General features: G+C 40.1%; 2 protein-coding genes across 2 annotated transcripts in view; both read left to right on the forward strand.

The window, feature by feature from the left end:
• Positions 1-456: 456 nt before the first annotated feature.
• LOC109494583 (zinc finger protein 677-like) lies at positions 457-23,006 on the forward strand. Its single transcript, XM_045046205.1, has 4 exons — positions 457-522; positions 2,972-3,036; positions 13,029-13,182; positions 18,422-23,006. Exons 2-4 carry the CDS (start codon positions 3,022-3,024, stop codon positions 20,473-20,475), a joined length of 2,223 nt encoding a protein of 740 aa, XP_044902140.1. The 5' UTR covers positions 457-522; positions 2,972-3,021; the 3' UTR covers positions 20,476-23,006.
• The window catches only part of LOC102900382 (zinc finger protein 677-like), a 46,110-nt gene continuing 33,321 nt past the window's right edge, over positions 13,054-25,842 (forward strand). The window contains exon 1 of the mRNA XM_045046190.1: positions 13,054-13,182. The gene's annotated coding sequence lies outside the window, so the exon portion shown is untranslated. The remainder of the gene's footprint in view (positions 13,183-25,842) is intronic.

Below are 25,842 nucleotides of genomic sequence, written 5' to 3' on the forward strand. Positions count from 1 at the left end.
CTAGCGTCCATCACCGACACTGACCACCCCGGCTTTTACTTCATTAAACAAGGAGCTGTCACTATCCGGGTCTCAGTCGAACCACGAGGACCCCCGGGCGCCAGGTCCCCACACTGCTCCGCCTCCCCCCTAGAGCGCATGTCCACCGCTCTCTAAAGACTTTTCTTTCACCCCCCCCCACCCCAACCCGCCCCCCACCCCCCAAAAATTGCTTCCCCTGGCACCGGGCTCAACTTGTGAAATACCGCCGCTCCCAATAGAAGCGGCCCACCCTTCCCTGAGGTTGCACCCAGCCTGGCTCGAAACGACACCAGCGGGATCGGACGGAATCCAAAAGCGGAACCCGAAACCGCGCGGCCGGAAGAGAAAACAGACCCGCAGACGCCAGGAGGAGAGTGGTGCGCTGGACCCGCCCCACCGGATGTGTCCTGGACACGCCCCGGCACCGCCCCGCGACGCACGCGCGTGCGCCATTTTCTGCAGCCCCGGAAGCTGATCCAGCAGGGCAACGTGCGCTGTGGGGTGAGTGAGTCTCCATTTTTCTGGTTCGCACCAGCGGTTGCGCGCTCAGTGCCTGGGGCTCCACCCCAGGTTCCGGGGTCGCCTGGTAAGGTAAAATTCTTGAACCGTCTTCTCCCTTTCATCTCTCGCGGCCTGGCTCTAAGACGTTCCGAGTCCTCTCTCTCGGGGCGGGTCCCGGGGGTCTGTGGTCGTTTTCGGTTAAAATCGCTCCGAGGCAGGTTCGGGCCAAGCCGTTCTGCCTGTGGCCCTTGCAGACCCCGATATCCTTGCCGGTCACTTTCCTGCTCAGAACCTTTCTCTGACTGCCGAGTGTCCCCCGTGCCCCCGACCCCATACTGCGTCGGGCACAGTCGTCACTAGGGAGGTGGGTGCAGGCCGTTGGCCGCAGGGTGGCCGTCCGTCAGGGTGTGGACGGAGCTGGCGGGGAAGGACGCGGAAATCTGCGGAGTTAGAGGGTCATCAGAAAGTGTGGGGAGAAAAACCGGCGGGGATTGAAACAGGCTGCCGCAGAATAGGGTGAAACTGTCTGTTGGAGGAGGAATAGCGACGGAGGGAGACGGAAATGGACAAAAGCACTGAAGAGAAACAAGGACACAGACTTATACAGAGAAGAAAACGCGTAGGGGTCACAGACAAGGCACAGGACCCAAACCCTGGTGAAGAACCGAGGATATTAAGTTGTGAAGTACCGACTTGAAGTTTTATGACCTCGTTAATCCAACATTTGGTGAATTGTTTCAGTTGTGGAGAAGAGATCGAGAGTTGTGAAACCTGGTGTTGGAAGCATTTGCACTTTCTAAGCATTGCATCGGAAGATAATGCCATTGGCAACCCCTACTCATCCAGGGGGATTAGAACTGTCAGTTAAAGGGGACTTTCTGTAACCACATGGTGCTTTTACGATGGCCATTATTAACAATACTGTTTGTCTCTCCCCCTTTTTTCGTGGCTCATGGCATTCTTTTCTGAATTTGATGTATCCTCACACTTGTTGTGACTTTAATCTCAGATTCCACTGGAGAGCTTTTCAATTTCCAAATTATTTTCTCTTGTAATTTTATTGTTGAGAGTATGAGTTTTCTATGCTTTCTACTCTACCTTATGTTGCAAGGATTCTTTGATGTCTCTTAAAGAACTTTATGGTATTTCATTACACATCCGTTAAGGATGTTGGTAACCTTTTAACACTCAAAACCTAGTTTAGTGTGCTAATTTAATAATTCAACAGTTCTCTTCTTGCGTTAAGGCAGTTTATAAATTATCAAGCTTTGAGGTGAGTTCTCCAGCTAACTAGGTGATCGCCTCAGGTCCCCTCTGTCTTCTCTGTACAGATGTTGAAGGGTGGTCTTGATTGATGTGGAACTTGGTTCCAGCAGAGCTCATCCATTCATAATACAGAGAGTGTTCAGACCTCGTGCCCACAGGTGACCCTTTTTCATGTTTTCCAGGACCAGTAACTATTTGTAATTTCATATAGCTTTTCTGGAAAAGAGGAATTAAATGCTTGGGCTTGCTTAAACCCATAAAAGAGAAGCTTCTCTCCTTCAGCAACATGAAAGGTAATCTGGAATTAGGACAAGCCCTTTCTACTTCATCCTGTCCAGGCCACCTTTTCAGAGATTTCTTACACCCAGTTCTGCTCATTCAACTGAGACTTCTTCAGGGTAACTTGGCAAATTCACTCCCCCTGTAACCCCCGATGGACCCACCTATAACAGGAGACAATAGACCAAGAATTCTGAACCTGAGTTAATAAGATGCGTGAAATGATTTTCAAAACTAGGTGCGTCTTTGGTGATGTTCTGGGAGAGAGTGTGCAGTTACAATGGGAGTTCACAATGTGACCCAGTTCCAAAACTATCGAAAGCCACTGGGAAAGAAGCAGGAGCATAGCTCAGAGACAGGGACGTGCCTCTGTCACCTCCACCCTCTCTGTGTATCCTGGCTAAATCTTAAAAATTTGATTGTGTCATCTTTTGACATTAAACCCTCTTACAGGCTTCCCGTCAGCATCAGGACAAAGATCTAAACTTTTCAGTACAGCTTCCAGGGAGCTCTGGAGCTGGGTGGCCCTTAAGAGTTGGTCCATATTGATGGCATGGACAGGTTTCTGTGTCCCGCATCATCCATTCCTTGGATACGGGCTACCTAGGGAGGAGCCAAGAACTTGAAGGAGCCCATTCCCTTTGGCCAAGTGCCAGGTAGACAAGACAATGCAGTTGCAGTGGAGTGTGTAAGTTTGAGCGGTAGGGGAGGCCTTCGTGAAGAAGTGGGTAAAAAATGCACTTGTGGGCCTCCACATAGGACCTTACTGTCTCTGCATCCCTCCTGTTGCAGTGGGCAGCAAAGGTCTTTTTCCCATGGCAAGTTTCTCCCCATATGTATATTGTGGCAGAGGATGGGGTTATGTTGATTCTGAAAATTAAACAACATCCTTTTTGTCACACAGTATAACCTTACTTGAGAAAGAAGACCAGAAGAAGGGGGAAAAAAGAAGGAATGGCTCTTTTCCAGGTAAAATCCCATTTTTTGTTGATTTTTCTTCCTAAAATGTCACTTTGGACTTGTTAATCTTGTCTGTGAGGTGTCCTGCCTGAGTTGTTTACTCACACCCAGGGCTTTCTCCCAATCTCCCCTCCTCTCCGTGCATATTTCATCTTAACTGTGACCAAGTGACGGGGAACTTAGGAAGAGGCACCTGTTAGGTGGTCATCCTGGGAATGTTGTTCTACACAGGCTAGGACTGGAGATAGGGAGTTAGCTCTTTGTCTCTTCAGGAAGGATTCTTCAGAGATCCTTCCTGGATCCTTTTTCAGCTCATATAAACCAGGATTAAAGAGATTATGTATGTAAGTCATGTATTAACGTGCAAAAGTACCTGAGGAACCCTGGAAAATAAGAGTGATGGAAATTTACTTCATCCGGTTTTACAAATGCATTTTGATGTTAAACCAGGGACTCATTGTGCTTCTGACTCCACGATATTAATACTTTGGGATAGAATAGAAAGGTGAAAGTAGGAATGAGAAGTAGAGAGGGTGTCTTGGTTTATTAACACAATTGGTTTTCAAATGTAGAACCAACTTACATGTCATACAGTGTCACAGACAATGAGACTGGAGTTCTCTCTTGTCCAGAGGAAAGCAGATGCAGAATGGAATACGAGAAAGGGTGACGCATGCGATGAGACAGGGGCCCCCAACAGGGGTTTTGTCTCAGTGTTTATTGAGCTCATGAGATATTACACATGTGGTACACATGAAGAAAACAAGATCTTACACACATGAAAGTGGAGAAACCATCAGACAGGAATCATTAACTTGTGTGTGTAGGAAGCAGAGGGTCTGGAGGCAAGTGGAGTGTGTGACCAAAGTACATTAGTAGATTGGCGTCAGATGGAAAGGAATTTCCTGCAGGTGCTGTAAGAAGTTACTCGTGATCCCATTACAATATCTTGCTAGCTAACTTCGGGCACGTTTGCCCCATGGTGGGAGATTTTCGCCCTAAGCTTTTCTCTAGCTAATGACTTTACCTTGGGTGCTTTTGTCCCGTGGTGGCAGCTTTCTGCCCTAAGCTTTCTAACCTGTTTGTGGAAGTCTAAGGGATTCTTGAACCTATTTCCCCCTGGCTCCCCATTTTGGTTTTTTTTTCATCTTAAGTTTGTGTATGAGGACTGTCATAATGGCTACCTGATCCATATTGTGCTGTTGGAGGTTTGAAGAGTGATTCTGCAATGGCATAAAAGGAGACATCGTACAAGTATTCCGCTTCACAGAGTTATAGTGGAGGTTTAGCACCTATTGTCTTTTTCCTATAAGTTGGATGGCAGCCATAAGGGCTTTTAGGCGTGCCATTATTTGTTTGTAGAAGTTTGGCTTATTAGCTCTTTGATAGTGTTGACCATAACTGGGTAAGTACATGTGCAGTTTCATAGTGCGCTGAAGACTAATTCAAGCAATGGTAGCAGAGGCTATAACGCTTACTGTGGCTTGGATCCCCATGATTAAGAGGCCTATGAAACGCCTTTGCCTGCTTAATACCAGTGGTGGAGATCATTGCCATCAGATGCAGATCAGGTGTGTAGGCAATACCACTGCGTTGTAAGAGGAAGTGGGCCTGGTTTGACAGGCGTTTAGGCTTCCCTCATGTTATATGAGGAGCTAGGAATTGCATTTGTGGAGCGACTTCAGGATGAGGAACAGTGAAGTGGTTTCTTCCATCCTGAAAATGGAGCGGTGGTCGTTCATTCTGAGTCATTCTCTGGAAGTCCCGGTTGATGGGAAGGTGTTCTGGGGGGTCTCCCCCATGCTATAATATGGCTTCACCAACCAAGAGGGAATCCCCAGAGGTCCAGAATCTGAAAGAATACAAGCATATTCTCAGACCCAAGTGAGAAGTTTGAACTGGCACCATAGGTGAGAGGGTTTATGGAATTTAGGAAAATGGAGCTTAGCTGCGTTAGTCCTTGAGGGTCAAGATTTGAAAACGTAAGAGTGATCCTAGTGTGATCGAGGAGAAAGTTGAGCTTGTAATGTAGATAACCATGGGTAATTCTGCCTTTTTGTTGTTTTTAACATTTTTTTTTTAATTTTTTCAACGTTTTTTATTTATTTTTGGGACAGAGAGAGACAGAGCATGAACGGGGGAGGGGCAGAGAGAGTGGGAGACACAGAATCGGAAACAGGCTCCAGGCTCTGAGCCATCAGCCCAGAGCCTGATGCGGGGCTCGAACTCACGGACCGCAAGATCGTGACCTGGCTGAAGTCGGATGCTTAACCGACTGCGCCACCCAGGCGCCCCTATTTTTAGCATATTTTTTAATGTGCTCATTCTACAACTGCTTGTCCTTGTGGATTGTAGGGAATTTTAATTTTATCTGCCATTTCCTTCTTCCTTTGTTCCACATTGTTCCCTGTGAAAGTTTTGACTCTTAAAATCTTGAAGGTTGCTGAGGGTGGATGGTCTTCTCCTGTGTAACTTCTTCTTGTTGAATAGGGCCATAGAGAGTCCATCCCCAGGGGCAACATTGGTAAGTTGTGGTAGGTATAGCAGAGTTAGGAAAAGGAAAGACAGTGCAGGGGAAACAGCCTCCTTGAGTATAAAGGATCATCTGTCTACTGGGAGTGATAGCGGTGAAGAAGTCTTCCAACAGGAGTCGCAAAACTATGACAAAAAAGACACAAAAATGGACATGATTAAAAGATCTAATGCAGGTGAGAAGGAAATTCAGTTACTTCTGTGGCACATAACACTTCAATTATCAGAATATCAAGTGATGACCTTATGCCAAAAAATATTAAAGCTAGGAATTGCATATAATCTCTGTAATAGGTGTAGCATTACTCAAATGTAACCTAAGGATTATTATTTGTTTCACGTTTCCAGAGTAACTTAACATACTAAAGAAGTCTAATTGGTCAAAAAGACTTCATTTACAATTTAAATTTTGGAAAATTTGTTAGAAAAAAACTCAAAGTTGTATACCACCAAGTGTGTTTACCATTAGACCCCGATATCCTCACTTTCCCTGCAATAAGAGGCTGAAAGCAGATGAGCCTTACTTAGTAATCAGTGATTTAGCATGCCATCCTATTTAGAAAAGGCCTAGATGTCCCAACAAATTCAATCCCAATTTATCATGCACGGAAAACTTTTCGAGTTACTAAAGCCTTTGAAAGCTAGTGTAGCAATGACTCATGAAACCTGTGAGACCAAGTTTCCAATTACTTTAAGTTGTAACATGAGCTTATTTGACCTTTGATTAACAGGTCTATTTCAAACCAACAAACTTACATTCGGGTCCCCCTAAGACAGTTTGTTCCCCATGGTTAATTTTTACCTGAAACACTGCTGAGGAAGTCTGAAGTGGATGATCTTGGCTCGTTGACATCTCAGACAATTTTAAGGTTGGGAAAAGGTTTCTATAGGTCATGATATGGCTTGCAGTTATGAATATTAGGTAGACCCTGGTTCAGTTTATGATATGTGTTCCCATTTTTTTCCAATTTTCCAAAGGCATGAAGTCTTGTGAGTTTTCTTGAGGTGTCTGTAAACACCATAAGGGCATTCTTAGTAGGTTGTTGCATCGGAGTGAGGATGTCTTCTGAAGGAATCTTTTGTTCCTTTAACAGGTTAGATTTTTCCCATTGACAAAGCGGGGAGTTGGCATTCTCAGGGTGTAGGGTTGCTGAAGGGGCTGGCTGACAATAAGGAGGTTTAGGTTCCGTGGCAAAAGTTTTTATTTACTCTCAGCGGGTCTAATCTTCATAAACATCTTCTGCGCTCAGGGGGAAAATGGCCATAGGGACAGTAGACTCTATAAGAATAACTCAGGCAGAACATTGGCGCCTTCCATATGTCATTCCTTTAGTGTGTCTTACCTGTTCGTTCCCAAATGTCTAAGTCGAAGGTTCCTTGCTCAGGAGACCAAGGACAGTGTTGCTGGATAACCATTAGTAATTTAAGAAGTGCTGTATGAATTTGTTGTTTTTTGCTCTAGGGATAGGGAGTCTCCCATAATAATTCTCTCAAAAGTTCCACGGCAGTGAATCCTAATACAGTTTTGCTTTTCTCTTACCTCATCAGGAGAGATTGTAGACCCATGCACTTTTTCTGTTTGTAGAGTTCTAGTCGTTCTGTGGCTTTCTGCAGTCCCTGAGTTACATTCGCTTCTTAGCCACGTTGGCCTCTAGCTACATTGTGTTCTACCACATTGTCTTCTTAGACACGTCCCCTGCTTCACGTCGACTTCTTAGTCACGATGGCTTTTCTTCTAATCATGTTGACTTCACGTCACCTTCTATCACATGGACTTTGGTCACCTCGGTTTTTATCATGTCAATTTCTATCCCATCGGGATCACCATCTGGCAAAGATTATGAGCCTTGAGTTCTCTCTTGCCCAGGAAGAGAACAGACCTAGAATGGAATACGAGAGAGGCTAATGTCCGGGAGGAGACAGGAGGCCCCAACAGGGGTTCATCTCTGTATTTATTGAGCTCCCAAGATACTACACACATGGTGAATGTGAAGAAAATAAGATCTTACACGTGTTAATGTGGACAAAACTATCAGACAGGAATCATTAAATTGTGTGGGTAAGAAGCAAAGGGTCTGGGGTGTAAGTGCAGTTTGTGATTAAAGTACATTAGTAGATTGGTGTCAGATGGAAAGTAATTTTCTGCAGATCATATACAAAGTTGCTCAGTATCCCATTACAATATCTAGCTAACTAACCTCGGGTGATTTTGCTCAATTGTGGCTTCTTTCTGTCCTAAGCATTTCTCTATTTAATGACTTAACCCTGGGCGCTTTAGCTCTGTGATGGCATCTTTCTGCCCTAAGCTTTCTTAACCCATTTAGGTAAGTATAAGTGATTCTAGAACCTATTTCTCCACATAATAGTAAATGTATAAATTATTGATAGCACATCCATCTCTTAAAGACCATGGTTTCTTTTAGGAACTCTTATACGTTGTACATTTTTTAGAGAAAAATGTGTATAATTTAGCCAGACATAGCAGAACTTTCTGTCATCACAGAGGATGGTGCTCAATTTTAATTTTACATATTATTATTAAATTTCATTATTATTTTTGTATGTATGTATTAAACTTCAGTTGTATAGATTTTTGCAGTTCATTTTCACACACTAATGCATTTTTGAAACTAAGAAGTAAAACATCCTCTTCCCTGTCATGTCTTCCACCATCACAGATTTTCTTCATCAAGAACTGATGTTCTCTTTCGTGCATATTTTCCAAACGTGCATTTTTGTATTGTAGTATGATTTTAGAATATATTTTACTGTAAATATTTAATCCTGTTTTATTCTGCAAATTGGTATCTTTACATGCCATATGACTTGAAGTCGTTTTCATGAAAGTCAACAAGAAATAACTGCTTTTTTAGATCCTCATGGGAGCATTCTCTAAATGAAGATACATGAGTCTTTTACAACTCCTTACTGTTTCAAAGAATGCCACGGTGGTGCTTCTGAGCAGGCCAACTTCACTACAGACTTCTAAGGATGTTTTAAGATTGTACATCTTTTAAGCATGATTACCAGGTTGATGATGGTCTTTCTGAGGAGGCACAGACATTCCACTTAGTAAATAAAGATTTTAAATCAACCATCTTGACCATCCTCAGCTAAAGGAAAACGTGGAAGAGAACTAAGAAGTAGAACAATGTTTCGACAAATAGAAAATATCAATAAAGAGATAGAAATTATAGCAAAAGGATGGAATAGAAATGCTGGAGTTAAAGTATACACACCAGAATTGAAAATTCACTAGAGGGTTCATCAGCAGATGGACAAAAAGAGTAAAGAATCAGTGAACTTAAACAGAGGTTAACTGAAATTGTCAAGTGTGAGGAGGAGAGAGGGGAATAAAGCTGAATAAAAGGGAATAAAAGAAGAAAAATGGCCAGAGGCCAAGAAACCTTTGGGACACTATAACTAATACTCCTATAAACGTAATAGGAGTTCTAGAAGGAAGGGCAGAAAGAATATTTGAAGAAAGAAGAGCTGAAAACTTCTCAAATTTATCAAAGAGAACCTACACGCCCAAAAAACTCAATGAACTTCAACTAAGTCCAATGCATGGAGATCCCTGGCAGTCACATAATCAGTCAAGTTTTATAAAACAAAGAATGTGGAATGTAGCAAGACAGAAACGACTTGTACAGGGATTCTGAATAAAATTAATGGTCTTTCTCATTAGAAACTGTTGGGGCGCCTGGGTGGCGCAGTCGGTTAAGCGTCCGACTTCAGCCAGGTCACGATCTCGCGGTCCGTGAGTTCGAGCTCCGCGTCAGGCTCTGGGCTGATGGCTCAGAGCCTGGAGCCTGTTTCCGATTCTGTGTCTCCCTCTCTCTCTGCCCCTCCCCCATTCATGCTCTGTCTCTCTCTGTCCCAAAAATAAATAAATGTTGGAAAAAAAAAAAAAAACTGTGGAGGTCAGGAATCTGTCTCCTTTGGTATTAAAAGATTGAAAAATTAAAAAAAAAAAGAAAAAGCCATATCAGGAATTCCTTACGAGGCAAACTATACTTCAAAATTGATAGTGGAGTTGAGATTCCTAGATGAACAAATGCTGAGGGGGTTCACACTTACAGACTTAGACTATAGGCAATGCCACGTGGAGTTCTTCAGGCTGAAATGGATAGAAACTAGCAGTACCTCAAAGCCATAGGAACAAGTAAACAACGCTAGTAAAGGTAATTACATAAGTAAATATAAAAGCTAATTATTGTCTTTTTGTTTTGTAACTCATTTTGTCCTACATGTCTTAAGAGACAGTAAAACAATCAGAAAAATCTGCTCTTGAGTGTGTGCAACATCTGTTCATATCTTTTATGAAGTAGTTTTTGACAACAACGTAAAGGGAGAATGTATAACAGCACTTGTTTGTATGGCATTAAAGCTAAGTTAGCATCAACTGAAATTCAAATATTAGTGGTTTAATATGTAAGCTATAACCCCCAGGATAACCACTCAGAAAATAACTTGAAAACGTACAGAAAAATAAATAGACCATCAAAATGGTATGCACGCACAGACACCCGAAGAAGGAAGGAATTATGTAACAAAATGTTAGCCATACAAACAGCAGATGTTACAATAATTCTTACCAGTAGCAATTTAAAATGTACCTAAATTAAACTCTTCAATAAAAGAGAAAGAAATTTTACAAATCGTTCCACTGTATGTCTGCATATGGCTCACTTTATTTTTTCAAAGCATTTTTTGATTGTGAGAGAGTGTGAGTGGAGGAAGGGCAGAGAGAGCGAGGGAGAGAGAAATTCTCTCAAGCAAGCTCTGCACTGTCAGCCCAGAGACCAGTGTTGGGTTGGAACCCACAAACTGTGAGATCATGACCTGAGCTGAAACGGAGAGTAAGACGCTTAAGTGACTAAGCCACCCAGGTGCTCCAAGGCTCACTTTAGATACACAAATAGGTTGACAGCAGGATGGAAAAAGATATTCCATGCAGATAGTAATGAAACCTAGTTGGGGAGCTGTATAGAAATCAGACCAAATAGAGTTTAAGTTGTAAAATAGTCATCAAAGATATTGAAGAACATATATTGAAAAAAGGGCCAATCCATTAGGAAGATAAAACAAGTATAAACAATACTACACAGAAACAAAGCCCCCAAGTTTCTGAAGCAAACACTGAGAAGCTTGTTCTACTATAGTGGTTGGAGATCACAATGCTCCGTATTTAATAATGGATAGAACAACCAGATATCAATTACAAAGCAGTGAGCAGCACTGTAAACCAGCTAGGCTCCACAGACACATACAAAACACTGCGTCCAACAAAAAGTCAAAAATTAGGAGTAGAAGGGAACTGGCTCAGTCTGAAAAAGCGTTATTAAAATCCCGTGGCTAACCATATACTCAATGGTGAACTCCTGAAAACTTCCCCCTAATACCAGGAAGAAAACAAGCATGCTCCATGTTGCCTCCACTAGTCAACACTCTCCTGGTAGTTCTAACCAGAGAAATTACAGAAGAAAAATAAATAAAATATGTCAAAATGAGATAAGAAACTATCTCCATTCATAGATTACATGATCACCTATTTAGAAATAAAGAATCCTCAGACTTAGAATGAATTCATTGAAGTTACAAAATACAATATCAACACTCAAAATTCAGTTACATATCTGTAAAGTAGCAATCAACAAATGGAAAGTAAACAATTCCATTTACAAAAACAAGAAAGTAAATGGGAATAATATTAATCGGGGAAATGGAAGATTCATACAGAGTGAAAACTACAAATGTTGCTGAGGAAAATGAAAGAAAACCTAAGTAAATGTCAAGATATCTTGTGATTCTGGCTTGGAAGACCATAAAACAGAGGGATCCCCAGAGCGATATAAAGAGTAATGCAGTCCTCAGCAAAATCCCAACATGTTTTGCCCAAATGGGAATCGTGATTCTAAAACTCATTGAATTGGTAAGGATGCCACATAACCAAAATAAACATGAGAAAGAACAAAATTGGAGGACCTATAATTCCCGACATCAAACCTTCTACAATAACTTGGAATAATCAAAAGTATAATTGCATCAGAGGCTAGAAATATTGATCAAAGATACAGAACTAAGCATCCACAAATAAACCCGTACATCTATAATCCATTCCTTTTTTCCAAGTGTGCGGAAAACAATGGAAAAAAAAAGTTTCTTAAATAGTACTGACATATCTAGATATCTGTGAGAATGAAATTGAAACTACCTTGTACCATATAAGGAAATCAGTTCAGAATTAATCAAAGACTAAATGTAAGAGCCTAAACTATAAAAGTCTTAACTGAAAACATAGGGGTAAATTTTCATGACCTTAGGGTTGACAGTGGATTTTTATACATGATCCTAAAAGCAAAAGTGAAAAAGACAAAGTAGATAAATTGGTCATCATCTCAATTATTCACGTCTGTGCGGTGAAGGACATTATCACCTAAGTGGAACAATCTAGCAAATGGGAGGAAATAATTTGCCAACACATATCTACTAAGCATCTAGAACCTAAAATATATGAAGAACTTACACAAGTGACAACCAACATACCAAGAACCCAATTTGAACAACGGTCAAAGGATTTTAATAGACACTTCTCCATAGCAGATACACAAATGAACCCAGCACATGAAGAGATGTTCAATGAAAGTAGTCATTATTAAAATGTAAAATCAAAACCACACTGAGCTATCGTTTCACATCCACTAGGATGATTATTATGAAACCACAAAAATAAAGAGGTTGAGAAATTCAAATCATGACATGTTGCTTTAAAAACGTAGATACTGTGGAAAAGAGTGTGACAGAGTCTGAAAAAATTAAACCATGTGACCCAGTAATTCCACTCCTAGGTATATAACCAAAAGAATTGAAAACAGGCATCCGAACACTTAACTTCTACTGGAACTTAGTAATATTAGCCAAAGGTAGTAACAAACAAATGCTTTACAGTAGTTGAATGAATATGGTCTACTCCTGCAATGGAATATTCTGCAGCCAGAAGAAAGGAAATGGACCACTGATACATACTATATCGTGGATGAACCCCAAAGATGATTCTCTGTGAAAGAAGGCAGATGCAAAAGGCCACATATTTGATCCTTTTCCTTATATATGAAACGATCCAAGATCGGTGAATCCACAGAGACAAAGCATTAGTGGTTGCCAGGGACTGGGCAATAGGAAGCACCTATTGCTTTACTATGGGTAAAGTCTTTCCTATGGGGCTGATAAAAAAGTTTTGGATCTAGACAGAGGTGATGTTTGTGCAATATTTGAGTGCAATAATTGCCCCCTAATGGTATTTTAAAGTAGCTAATTTTATGTTCACTGTAACTCAAAATTATGTTACACGGATCAGAGAACACTCACTGTAGTCAAATCAGTCTTTACACATCTGTGCTTCTCTTGTCTTTGGTCAAATAAGAACACATTCCCTGTGCACTTGGTGAAATGTGTTTTCCTTTCAGGGACGGTTGACCTTCAGGGATGTGGCCATAGAGTTCTCTCAGGAGGAGTGGGAGTGCCTGGACCCCGCTCAGAGGGCTTTGTACAAGGATGTGATGTTGGAGAACTACAGGAACCTGGTCTCCGTGGGTGAGGATAACTTGCCTCCAGAAGTCGGTAATTACTTTTTATCTGTGTGCTGTGCATTTTCTATTGAGAGCCCCTGTTTTGATCATAAGAGTTCCAATTCCTTGTTCTTAAGGGAGTGATTGCAGCTGTTTTGATTGAGAGTGGAAAGGGTTCATAATGTGGCAAATGGACTCTAACTTCCCTTTCCTTCAGAAGTTCTGCATTCCTGCTTGTTGATGTGGTTGCAGAACTTAGCAGTCAGAAAAGTCTAAGGGAGGGAACTGGTGATGAGGAGCCCTGGTCGTTGTATGTATGTAACTGATGAATCACTAAATTCTACTCCTGAAACCAGTATTACACTCTGTTAAGTAACTAGAATTTAAATAACAATCTGGGAGTCTGGGGAATAGGATATAAAAACGCTTATATTCTTAGCAAAGTCTAATTTTGCTGAAATCTTTAAAGATAAAGCTCAGAGACAATAACGTTATTTAAAGTTGGGGGGAAAAGGAAACCTCGTGGTGAATTTATTTAAATCTCTGATTCTGTGGTCTTACCCTCGTAAGGGTTTTGGTTGAGTAGTTCTTAGAAAAAACCCAGATGTCTGCACACTTAAAATAATCCTTAAGCCCTCAGGCACTCATTTGAGTAATTTTTGAAATACGTGGTTTCTACACCAAACAAAATGAATGTTCTTTCTTGTTTGGTGAACCAAGAGCTGGAAACGTGTTCTGGAAGAGCAGAGATCATGTTCTGTTTTTCTTTATGAATGGAAATCTTTTCTTGAGCTGAATATCATCTCGGTTTTGGAAGAAGAGAAAGAGCCCTGGACTGTGGAACATGAAGTGAGGATAGGGAAACATCCAGACAGGAGATGTGAATGTATTGGAATGTGAGCTCAAGTCCGCTCAGAAGGGCAAAGAGTGAATTGCTCCAGTAAATACTGTTTGGGAAGGATCTATGGGAAAATACAAGTTTATTTCTTAGGAGCTTTCAAAGGAAATCCTCCCCCACCCCACACACACTTCTCATTCTGTTATTCAAACGAGTAAATCAGATGTGTAGAAGTTTAAACTTCCAGTGATAATACCTACAACACTGTTACCTAGCCCCTCCGACCATACTGGTGCTGTGGCTTGAGAGGGACTGAGATGGCTGTCCCTAAGGAGTCTTTTCCCTGATCCCTCTTGGTTCTCATTCCATACAGGTCAGAGGTGAGGCCTCTGTAGTGCAAACCCCAGGACCTATTCACTTTCCATTTCCATTTTGTATTCTGGGGAGAACTTCTTAGGAGACACAAAAATTGTAGCATCTGCCTAATAAAGTGAATAAAAGTCTATGTCTTTCCTCGGCCATCCTGGCTTCTGAAGGTTGCTCCCTTGTGCATTAATTAAGAGAAAGTCATGATGTGGATAATTCCAAAAAGTGAAAATCCAAAAGTAGATGTAGTGTAAATACAGCTCAGCTTGGTGATACCTAGTTAGCTTTTCTGTAGGAAAAACATGTATCATTCCACAGATGGTTATTGCATTCCTGGTATACCAAAAGCACCATATTGATATTTTTTGGTTTTGTTTGTTTGTTTGTTTGTTTGTTTGTTTGTTTTAAGAACTCAAGAGGCAGCAGCAACTTTTGATTTTAAGTAATCTCTGCAACCAGAGTGGGGTTTGAACTCAACTGCAAAGTCAAGGGTTGCATGGTGTACTGACTGAGCCAGCCAGGCAGCCCTCTTTTTTGTTTATTAACCTTTTGATCACCTTCACCCTTTTCTGCTCAGCTACCTGCGTGTAGCAACCACCAATATGTTCTCTGTATCTAATGGGTTTTTGTTTCTTTAAGATTGCACACATAGGAGCAATCATACTGTAGTGGTCTTTGACTCATTCCACATAGCATATTGTCCTCAGGGTCCATCTCTGTTGTCACAAATGGCAAGATAGTATTCTGCTTAGTGGCTAGATAATATTGTGTTGTACATACACATCTTTATCCATTCACCCATCAACGGACACTTAGATTGTGTTCGTATCTCCGCTATTATACATAGTGCTGCAGTGAACATCAGAGCGCTTCTGTCTTTTCGAGTTAGTATTTTTGTTGTCTTCAGATAAATACCCAGTAGAATTGGTGGATCACACAGTAGTTCTCTTGGCTATACCTGATTCTCCACCCTGTTGACAACACGTGTTGTTTCTTGTCTTTTTACTAACTGCCATTCTAATATTAGGTGTGAAGCGATATTGTGGTTTTGATTTGCATTTCCCTGATGATGAATGACGTTGAGCACCTTTTCATGGTCCTGTTGGCCATCTCTAAGTCTTTGGAAAATGTCTATTCAGATCTTGTGCCCATTTCTTAAATCGGGTTATTTGAGCATGTTTTGGCAATGTTTTAGATTACCAGTCCATTATCAGATGCATGATTTGCTAACAGTTTCTCCCATTCAGTAGGATGCCTTTTCATTTTGTTCAAAAACTGTTTCCTTTGCTGTGTAAACACGTTTCAGTTTGATATAACCCCACCTTTTTTACTTTTGTTGTTTTTCCTTTTTGGTGTGGAGAGTTAAAAATAAAATCATTGCCCACACATGTGTCAAGGAGCTCATTACCCCCTAACTTTTCTTTCTTTTTTTTTTTTTTCAATTTTTTTTAATGTTCATTTTTGAGAGACAGAGAGAGGCAGAGTGTTGAGTGGGGAAGGGGCAGAGGGAGAAAGACACAGGATCTGAAGAGGCTCCAGGCTCTGAGCTGTCCGCACAGAGCCCAACATGGGGCTCGAACTCACAAGCCATGATATAATGACCTCATCCAACGTCAGAAGCTTATCCAGCTGAGCCACCCCGGCCCTCCACCCCTAACTTTTCTTAATAGGAGTTTTATGGTTTCAGGTCTTAGGTTTAAGTCTTTAATCCATTCTGAGTTAATTTTTGTGTATGGTGTCAGATAGTGGTCCAGTTTCATGCTTTTGGCTCTGGCTGTCCCGTTTTCCCAAACCATTGATTGAAGAGATTATACTTTCCCCCATTTTATAGTCATGTCTCCTTTGTTGTAAATTAAGTGAGCATGTGTGTGGGTTTATTTCTGGTCTCTATTCTGTTCTGTTGATCTCTGTGTGTATTTTTATGCTAATTCCATACTGTTTTAATGACTATAGCTTTGTAGTCCGGGAGTTTGAAATCAGGGAACATGATGCCTCCAACGTGTACTTCTTTGTCAAGATGCTTTGGCGATTTGGGAATTTAGCAGCTCCATAGAAATTTTAGGATTTTCCCTTTTGCGGATATGTTTTCATGTGGACAGAAATATTCCACTTTTTTTAATGAATACCAAGGAGTGGGAATGCTAGGTCATATTTAAGAGTACATTTAGTTTTGTAAGAAAGTGCAAACTTCTCCAAAGGGGAGTACCGTTTTGCATTTCCACCAGCAATGAATGAGAGTTCTTATAGTTGCACATTCTCACTAGGATTTGGTGTTGGTTTTGTGGGTTTTGGCCATTCTCATAAATGTGCAGTGATATCTAATTGTTACAACACATATTTTCCTTGATTAAAGTTACCACTTTTCTTTAATGTTTATTTATTTTGAGAGAGAGAAAGAGAGGCAGCAAGGGAGCGAGCATGAGCAGTATAGAGGCGGAGAGAGAGACACACAGAATCCAAAGCAGGCTCCAGGCTCTGAGCTTTCAGCACAGAGCGTGTCACAGGCTTTGAAGTCCTAACTCTGTGTTCATGACCTGAGTTGATGACAGACACTTAACCAACTTAGCCCCACAGCTGATCCTATGGCATTCTTTAAATTAAGAATTTGTGATATCTTAGAAACATATTTTTAAAGTTCCTGCTTTAGTCCCGGCAGTATCATTAACCTGATTTGCCATAGCTTTTTCTATAATGATATATTATTTTGGGGCTTGGGTGGCTCAGTCGGTTAAGCATCTGACTCTTTTTTTTGGCCTAGGTCATGAAGTTACAGTTAGTTCAAGTCCCACATTGGGCAGTGCGCTTACAGTGTGGAGACTTCTGGGGAATCTCTCTCTCTCCCTGCCTCTCCCCCATTCACAAGCTTGTTCTCAGTATCTCTCTCTATAAGTAACAACCTTAAAAACATGTCTCCTGGAACATGTATACATTATATAATTGTCTTGAGTATATACCTAGAAGCGAAGTCTTGGTATATTTAGTTTGATAATTTTTAGAGCAAATATTGAATTAGATATAACTGTACAGTTTTCCTATAACCCCCTACTGTTTCCCTGTTGAATGTTTTCCACCTTTGCTTCATGCCCATAGTATGAGTTCTTACAGAATGCATCAGTATTATGCCTTTTGCTGAATGTGTTTTCTTTTTCCCCAAGGTCCTGCATTAAACTTACACCACAATCATATTCCCATAGATGTGCAAACACAAGCACTGTTGCCACATGGTCAGTTACTTCTTATGCTTCACTCTTGCTTTTCTGAATCCAAGTCCTGGCCTTTCCTCAGATGTTTCATTGAGCTAAACAAACCACCCTCGTATATCCTGGTATATTAATTTTGATCAACAAAGCACCTCAGTTTACACAGCACCTGACTCCCCTGCCCTCCGTACTGCAGAAGGAACCCTATTCATACACAGGGGACATGTGTATGAATTGCTCAGGACAGCAGCTTGATCTGGTGGTTAATTATACTGTGTGTTTACTAATGTGTGAGCATATGATGAAAGAAACAAGATATTTTAAGGACTCTGTATGTTACAACCTACATGTTGATTGATCTAGGGGGTTAAGTTAATAAGTAACCATAGTTACACAAACTAGTAGTCTCTGGAATTCTAAAGCAGTTTGTCTTGGAGATGTAAAGACAGGATTTACATTCCATAAGGAACTCCTACTAGAAGGAATGAAAGATTCATTGAGCATCACTGAATTATGAGATATTGGGTTCAGGTAAACACGTTTTTATAAAGATTAAGAATTAAGAGAGACAACTCTATAATTTCATGCACAGTTATAAAATAGCCATTGTATAAATGGGGTCAGTAATCATGAAGTTTCATTTAATTATCCAGTTATGTGTCCAAAAAATATGGATAGTGTAAAATGTGTTTTGAAAAATTACCTCAAAATCAGAGAAATTGTTACTATGGAAAACGTTATAAAAAGAGAACTCAAAAACATTGTGTATGACAGTAGTGTTTGAAGACCATGGTTGGTTAACATCCTTTGTTTATAATAAAGTGTTATTTAGGTATGTAATTATGTAATTTAGTATAAAATATTTATCTTCCAACTCTATTTGATAGGAAGCCTTTCTCCTGGATTTGCACTCAAGGAATTGTCACCAGTAGAGGACATTTATAAAGGAAAATTTTACCACTTAGTGATATTGGAGAGAAATGAAAGCCATGGCATCAAGAATTTTGATCTCAAGGAAGTCTGGGAAAATAGGCATGAGTTTGAAAATCGGTGGGGAGATGATGCAAGAAATTACAAAGAAGTGCCTTTGACTCATAACAAAAATCTCACTTGTAGGAAAGATCAGCCACTTAATCAGCCCTCAGTTACTCTTCCTGAAAAGCAGAGTGTTTCTGTGAGAAAAAATACATACCAGTATGTCATGAATAATGAACCATTCATCAGGACTTTGTTACAACAGGACAGTAACGTAAGTGGTTCTGGAAACCAGTATATAAACTGCTTGGAAAATAGAATTGGATTAAGTTTGCAGGCACACCTGGGTGAACTCCAGAGATTTGACAGTGAGGAGGAAATGTATGAATGTAGTAATCCAACTGAGAAGTCTGTCAGCAATGGTTCCTCAGTCTCACCACTTGAAAGAATTCCTCCCAGGACCCAAAACATTTGGAATAAATCTAGGAAGATTTATCATTTGTTACCTGCCCAAGCCAGGAGAGGATACACCAGAGGAAAATCTTATAAATGTAATGAATGTGGGAAGAATTTTAGCAAGAGCTCAAACCTCATGAATCATGAGGGTATTCTTTCTGCACAGAGACTTTACAAATGTAATGTATGTAGCAAAGCATTTGTTGAGTGTTCAAGCCTTACTCAAGATAAGAAAATCCATACCGGTGAGAAACCTTACAAAGGTAATGAGTGTGCCAAAGCGTTTACCCAATTTGGCAACTTTAGTAGTCATCAGAAAATACATGCTGGGGAGAAACAGCACAAATGTAATGTGTGTAACAAGGCTTTTATCCAAAGGTCAAGACTTAAGGCACATCAGGTAATTCATACAGGAGAAAAACATTATAAATGTACTAAATGTGATAAGGCTTTTATCAAACATTCAGCACGTTTGCGTCATGAGAGAACTCATACCGGTGAGAAACGTTACAAATGTATTGATTGTGGCAAGGCCTTTTTGAGGAGTTCACACCTTACTCAGCATAAGAGAATCCATACTGGAGAGAAACCTTACAAGTGTAATGAATGTGGCAGGGCTTTTAACCAATTTTCACACCTTTGGTGTCATGAGAAAATTCATACTGGCGACAAACCTTACAAATGTAATGAGTGTGGCAAAGCCTTTACCCAGGCTTCAAGACTCACTAAACATCAGAGAGTCCATACAGGACAGAAACCATATAAATGTAATGAATGTGGTAGGGCTTTTATCCAATCTTCACACCTTAGGCGTCATGAGAAAATTCATACTGGTGACAAACCTTACATATGTCATGAGTGTGGCAAAGCCTTTACCCAGCGTTCAAAACTCACTACACATCAGAGAGTCCATACAGGAGAGAAAGTATGTAAGTGTTTCGTAAGTGGCAAATCCTATAGTCAAAATTCAAACCTGGCAAATCATCAGAGAATGCATACTGGAGAGAAACCTTACAAATGTAAAGAGTGTGGCAAATCATTTACACAATTTGGAAATCTCACTATGCATCAGAAAATACACACTGGGGAAAAACCACACAAATGTAATGTGTGTGACAAGGCTTTTATCCAAAGGTCATACCTTGTGGCACATCAGAGAATTCACACAGGAGAAAGACCTTATAGATGTAAGAAATGTAGTAAGGCTTTTGTCAACCATTCAGAACTTTTGCGTCATGAGAGGACTCATACCGGTGAGAAACCTTACAAATGTATTGATTGTGGCAAGGCCTTTTGGAGGAGTTCACATCTTATTCAGCATAAGAGAATCCATACTGGTGAGAAGCCTTACAAGTGTAATGAATGTGGAAGGGCTTTTAACCAATTTTCACACCTTTGGTGTCATAAGAGAATTCATACTGGCGACAAACCTTACAAATGCAATGAGTGTGGCAAAGCTTTTACCCGACTTGGAAAACTTACTAATCATCAGAAAATACACACTGGCTAGCAACCACCCAAATGTGATGTGTAACAAGGCTTTTATCCAAACGTCAGGCCTTTGGCACCTCAGAGAATCCATACAGGAGAAAAACCTTGTAAATGTACTAAATGTGATAAAGCTTTTAGCACACGTTGAGACCTTTGTAGTCATGAGAGTACTTCTACTGGAGAGAAACTTCACAGATGTAGTGAGTGTGGCAGAACCTTTGCTGAGTGCTCACATGTTAACAGAAAAATCCATACTAGAGAGAAACCTTAACAGATGTAATGAGTGTGGCAAAGCGTTTACCCAATTTGGAAACCTTACTGGGCCTCAGAAAATACACACTGGGCAGAGACCACACAAATGTAATGTGTATAACAAGGCTTTTATCCATTGTTCAAGTCTTATGGCACATCAGAGAATTCATACAGCAGAAAAACCTTACAAATGTAATATGTGTGATGAGGCTCTTATCAAACATTCTCACCTTTGGTGTCATGAGAGATCTCAAAATAGAAACTGTACAAATGTATTTAGTGTGGAAAAGCCTTTATGGAGCATTCATATCTTACTCAATGTGAACCTAATATGTGTGGCAGTGCTTTTATTCAAAGCTCAAGCTTTGGGGAGCATCAAAGAATTCATAGGAGAAAAAAACAAATGAGCAAGGGTTCAATACTTGCTCAGCATCAGAGATTCCATCATGGAGAGGAACCATATGGAACTAACATAAGTGGGAAATCTTGTAACCAGGGTTCACAACTCACCTGATAGGAGAATAGAAGCCTTTGAAAGGAAGAACACTGAAGGAATGTATGGCAGGGCTTATCCAAAGCTTATTTTAAGTTGTGGAATGTAATTTCTACTAGAGAGAAAAACCTTACAAATAAAATAGGTGTGATCTGGGTTATAAAAAATGTACAAATTGGGGAGGGGATAAAAATAGGTCAATGGAGTTAGGAGGTACAGACTTCCAGTGATAAGAAAACAAAATGTACAACTTTGTGCTTTGTGGTCTAGAAAGAATTCACATAACACGGAAACCATACAAATGTGTCAATGTCTTTACCTCAGGAAATACTGAAGAATTCATGCTGGACAGGAACATTAACGTATAATGAAGGCGGTAATTTGTTTAGCCAGTTCTTCAATGGACTACAATATAAAACTTCACACTAGGGAGAAGTAGGTCTATTTTGAGGATTAACCAATCTTAGGTGTTAAGTTCCACAGAAAATTAAAATTATTTAAAACTCATGAGATGGTGTGTCAATGGTACAAGTATATCTGTGGAAAGACCTAATCATTTTCTGTTCAAATATTTTATAAAGATTTTATTTTCTTCTGTGCACACAACATGGGGCTCAAACTCACAACCCCCAGAGCAAGAGTCACATGCTCTTTTGGCTTAGCTTGCCAGGTTAACATTTTTTACTCAATATTTGAGGTTTCTGTTTTTAATGTTTTTATTTTTCATAGAGTGAGAGGAAGAGAGATCTAGTGGGAGAGGGGAAGAGAGAGAGAGGGAGGCAATCGGAAGCAGGCTCCAGGCTTTAAACTGACAGCAGAGAGCCAGACTGGAGTGTTGAACTCATGAACCACAAGATGACCTGAGCTGAGGTTGGATGCTTAACCAACTGAGCCATCCAGGCACCCCAATTATTTGAGGTTTCTTGACACTACATTATTATTGATGACTTATAACCTCAAGTTTGGATTCCATTGATATATACTTTCATTATATGTGTTTCATTGGCAACCATAGTGGTGGTCTCAGAGAAAGCATCTGTATGGTGAATGGAACCTCTTCAGTGGGGGTGAGGGGCTTAGTCATACCTATATACCCAGGAAAACTAGTATGGTAAGTTTAAGATAGACTATACTATATACATTTGGGAGCATAGGGAGTGGCAAGGAATAAACCTAAAACTCTTATGTAAATTGTAATGTTTTCTTTGTGGTCACAGCCCCTTCTCTGGATTTGTTGGTACGATTGAGCACCTTTGTTGATTACTACAGGAAAGAATTACTCTATCAGATAGTTCACCATGAAGCAGTAGGTCAGGACATTGAGAGAATATTTTCATGTAACGATGGGTTACTTAGGATCGCATTTGTACTAGAGAAAATGGACAATGAGCAATGGTCTCTCCTTTTGAAAGGTAATAGCTATTATATATCATGGATGAGTAAAAATTCGTCTCAATTTTGGAAACTGAAGAGAAAGTTCTAGAGCACATTTAAATCAAAAGAACCAAAGTAGGATTGCCTGTGTGGCTCAGTATTTGACTCCATTTTGGCTCAGGGTCATGGGATCAATCTTTACGTTGGGGTCTCCACTGAGTGTAGAGCCTCCTTACAATTCTCTTTCTCTCTCTCTGCCACTCTCTGCTACCTGTGCTCTCAAAAAACAAAACAAAAATACACCCAGAAGTAGTATGCTTGTAAAAGACGCAAATTTGGGCACTGAAATTGCATTTTGATTCCATTTTTTTTAGGATACCCTATTTCTCATATCTAAGTAAGTAAAATATAAGCTTTTGTGTAAACCTAAATGAATCCTGTGCCTTATTATCCTGTGTGCATCACACTTCTTTGGGGAATTTCATAATGAACACTAATCATACATCCTTAAGCTCTGTATGTTGAATGTCATCTGTAGTAATTTTCATGTTATATTTAAACCTATAGTTTTGGAAATATATATTCATAAGTTGAATTTGAGAGTTACCCACCCATTGTATATCCCATAGTATTTAGTGGCTCTAAGGGAAATACCATAGCAATGCAATTTCAAACTCTCACCCTCTACAACCAGCCTCCCCATTCATGAGTATACATCATATGATTCTATTTCTTCCTGCCTTTTGTGCTGAAATGAGACCCATGGTTTGCACCTTTACATTAAATGAAATTAGAAAAATAGCAAGCATGTGAAAAGTATTAGGAACTAAAAGAAAAGTTGAGAAGTAAGGATAAAGGTAACAATATTTTGTGCTGGACTGCTCAGGGAATAATTTGAAAAGATAAGTTGTCATGAGTTTACTTTCAAGAATGAAGAACACAATGGGAATCTTGTTTGATAACTAGAAATCTCACATATTTAGCCTCTAAACCATTTTTTGCTCATTTGCACTTGTGCTTACTCCTCGAACAGGATGTTCAGATGTCAGGAATGTTGACTGCATACACTGAAGTGTTAGGAGAATGTTAATTATATACTGATGCTTACTCAGGAGAGCAGGGTAGACTTCTCAAGTTCTGAAAATGGCTGGAGAAAGCAGAGAATGGTGACTACATTGTTATGATGCATCCTGTGTGGGGCCAGGGTGATGATACTCATAGTCACTGTGAACTTGTAACTACTGCCAAGGAAGGGTCCTCTCCGGCTTCATTATTAGCTTTTCTTGCCCAAATGGGCAGAATAGCAAGAGGTTGTAATGCTGCTTCATAGGTATCATCAGTCGGGCATCAAAAGTACAGTCAGACCCAGTAATACAAAACTGAAGTTTACTCCTGACTGACTTGGTTGGGAAAGACCACAATCTTCCTCAGGCTAACTACTACCTCCTTTTTCCTGATGCACACATAGCCCCACCACACCGTTGATTGTGGAAAATGGCTGTGAAATAACTGTTTAGAGCAATTACTGAAGACATTTTTAGACTTGTATGATGTCATGGTTCTTTTTCTATTAAGTTATAGTCTAATATTAAAATATTATTCAAAACCGAGAGAATATTTTCCAACTCCAAGCCTTTTGTAGATCTGTCACTTTAAGGGAGAAAGCAACGAATGGAATCTCAAAATCAGTGCTTCAGTTTTTCTCCCAAGGTACTAGAATCAAGGAATTGCCAGGTCAGCTCAGTCAGTGAGGCTTCCAACTCTTGATTTTGGCTCAGGTCTTGGTCTCACAGTTCACGGATCACGCCCTGTATTGGGCTCCACAGTGAGTGGAAAAATAACTGAACTTTAAAAAACTTTTTAAAAAGGTCCTAGAATCAGAATATCTGTATTGAAACTTTGCAAATTAGTGTTATATTCAGGTAAGTTAAATTAATAAATTTCAAAGGAAAGACATCTGTAACTCAGAAAATAGTAAGGACTAATAAATTTTGACTCATTTGGAACACCTGTGACACTGGTGATGGGTTGCGTGCAATATTCTACATACAGGATAAAGAAAAAGTCTAGTGATTAAATCTGTTATCCTTGACTACTTTTTCATTTAATATTATTGTGGGGTATATTTAAATTTGGTCTCCAAATGTTTTCTTTACCATCTTTTTCTTTTACCTTCTGTTGTTTAGGTGTGAATATGAAATTTGAAAATTCCCCAATATCCTGATATTAATTAATTTATTAAATTTATTTTAGGAAGAGAGTGCACACAAGTGGGGGACAGGGGCAGAGGGAAAGGGAGAGAATCTTAAGCAGGCTACATGCTTGGTGCAGAGTGTACACAGATCTCAATCCCACAACTCTGGGATGTTGGCCAGAGCCACCTGACTGAGCCACCCAACTGCCCCCCTAATACCCTTTTAAAATTGTGTTATTATTTTTTTATGTTTTTATTTATTTTTGAGAGACATATTGCAAGCAGGGGAAGGACAGAGAAGAACGAGACGCAGAATCCAAAGCAGGCTCCAGACTCTGAGCTGTCAGCACAGAGCCTGATGTTGGACTCGAAGTTTTGACCCACTAGATCATGACTTGAGCCAATGTCAGAGGCTTAAGTGATTCAGCCACCCAGGAGCCCTTCATTCATTTTTCTTGGTCATACAGCAGCCATCCTGCTGTAAGGAGAGAGAGTGCTGAGTGCTAAAGGAGGTGGCCCATCCCAACCTGCATCTCTGGGCTTCCTGTTATGTGAAAATGATAAACCACTTTGTTGTTTCAGCCACTGATTCCAGGAGGTCTGTCACTCACAAATAAGAACTGTCTTATGTGACCCATAAGATTAATATTTGTATTGAGAGTAGAATGGAGCATTTGACATTTTATAGTGTAGAAGAGCTACAAGAGGCATCCTCATTCCCAGATGGGTTATAGCTGTTTGGCACGTGCTGTCTAAAACTCAAAATGTTAACCAAACAAAATACAGCTTGAGAATTTATGACAAATGTTCAGAATGCTAGGGTAGAAAGTTGAGCATGTGAACTTAGTCTCTGACCTTATGCACTATAGTAACTTTTTACTTTCCACAGATAAAATGCATTTGCTCATTCTACCAGTCAGGAACTATCCTAATCACTGATATTAGCAGGAAACAAAACTCCCTGTCTTCAAGTAACTTATATTCTATAAAGTTGAGTCTATAAGGATGAAATATGATAGTGGTAAGTACCATAAACATGTGCATGTACAATGATAGATCACAGGGTTTCCTAA

Source organism: Felis catus, chromosome E2 (assembly GCF_018350175.1).
Source record: "Felis catus isolate Fca126 chromosome E2, F.catus_Fca126_mat1.0, whole genome shotgun sequence".
Lineage (NCBI taxonomy): Eukaryota > Metazoa > Chordata > Mammalia > Carnivora > Felidae > Felis > Felis catus.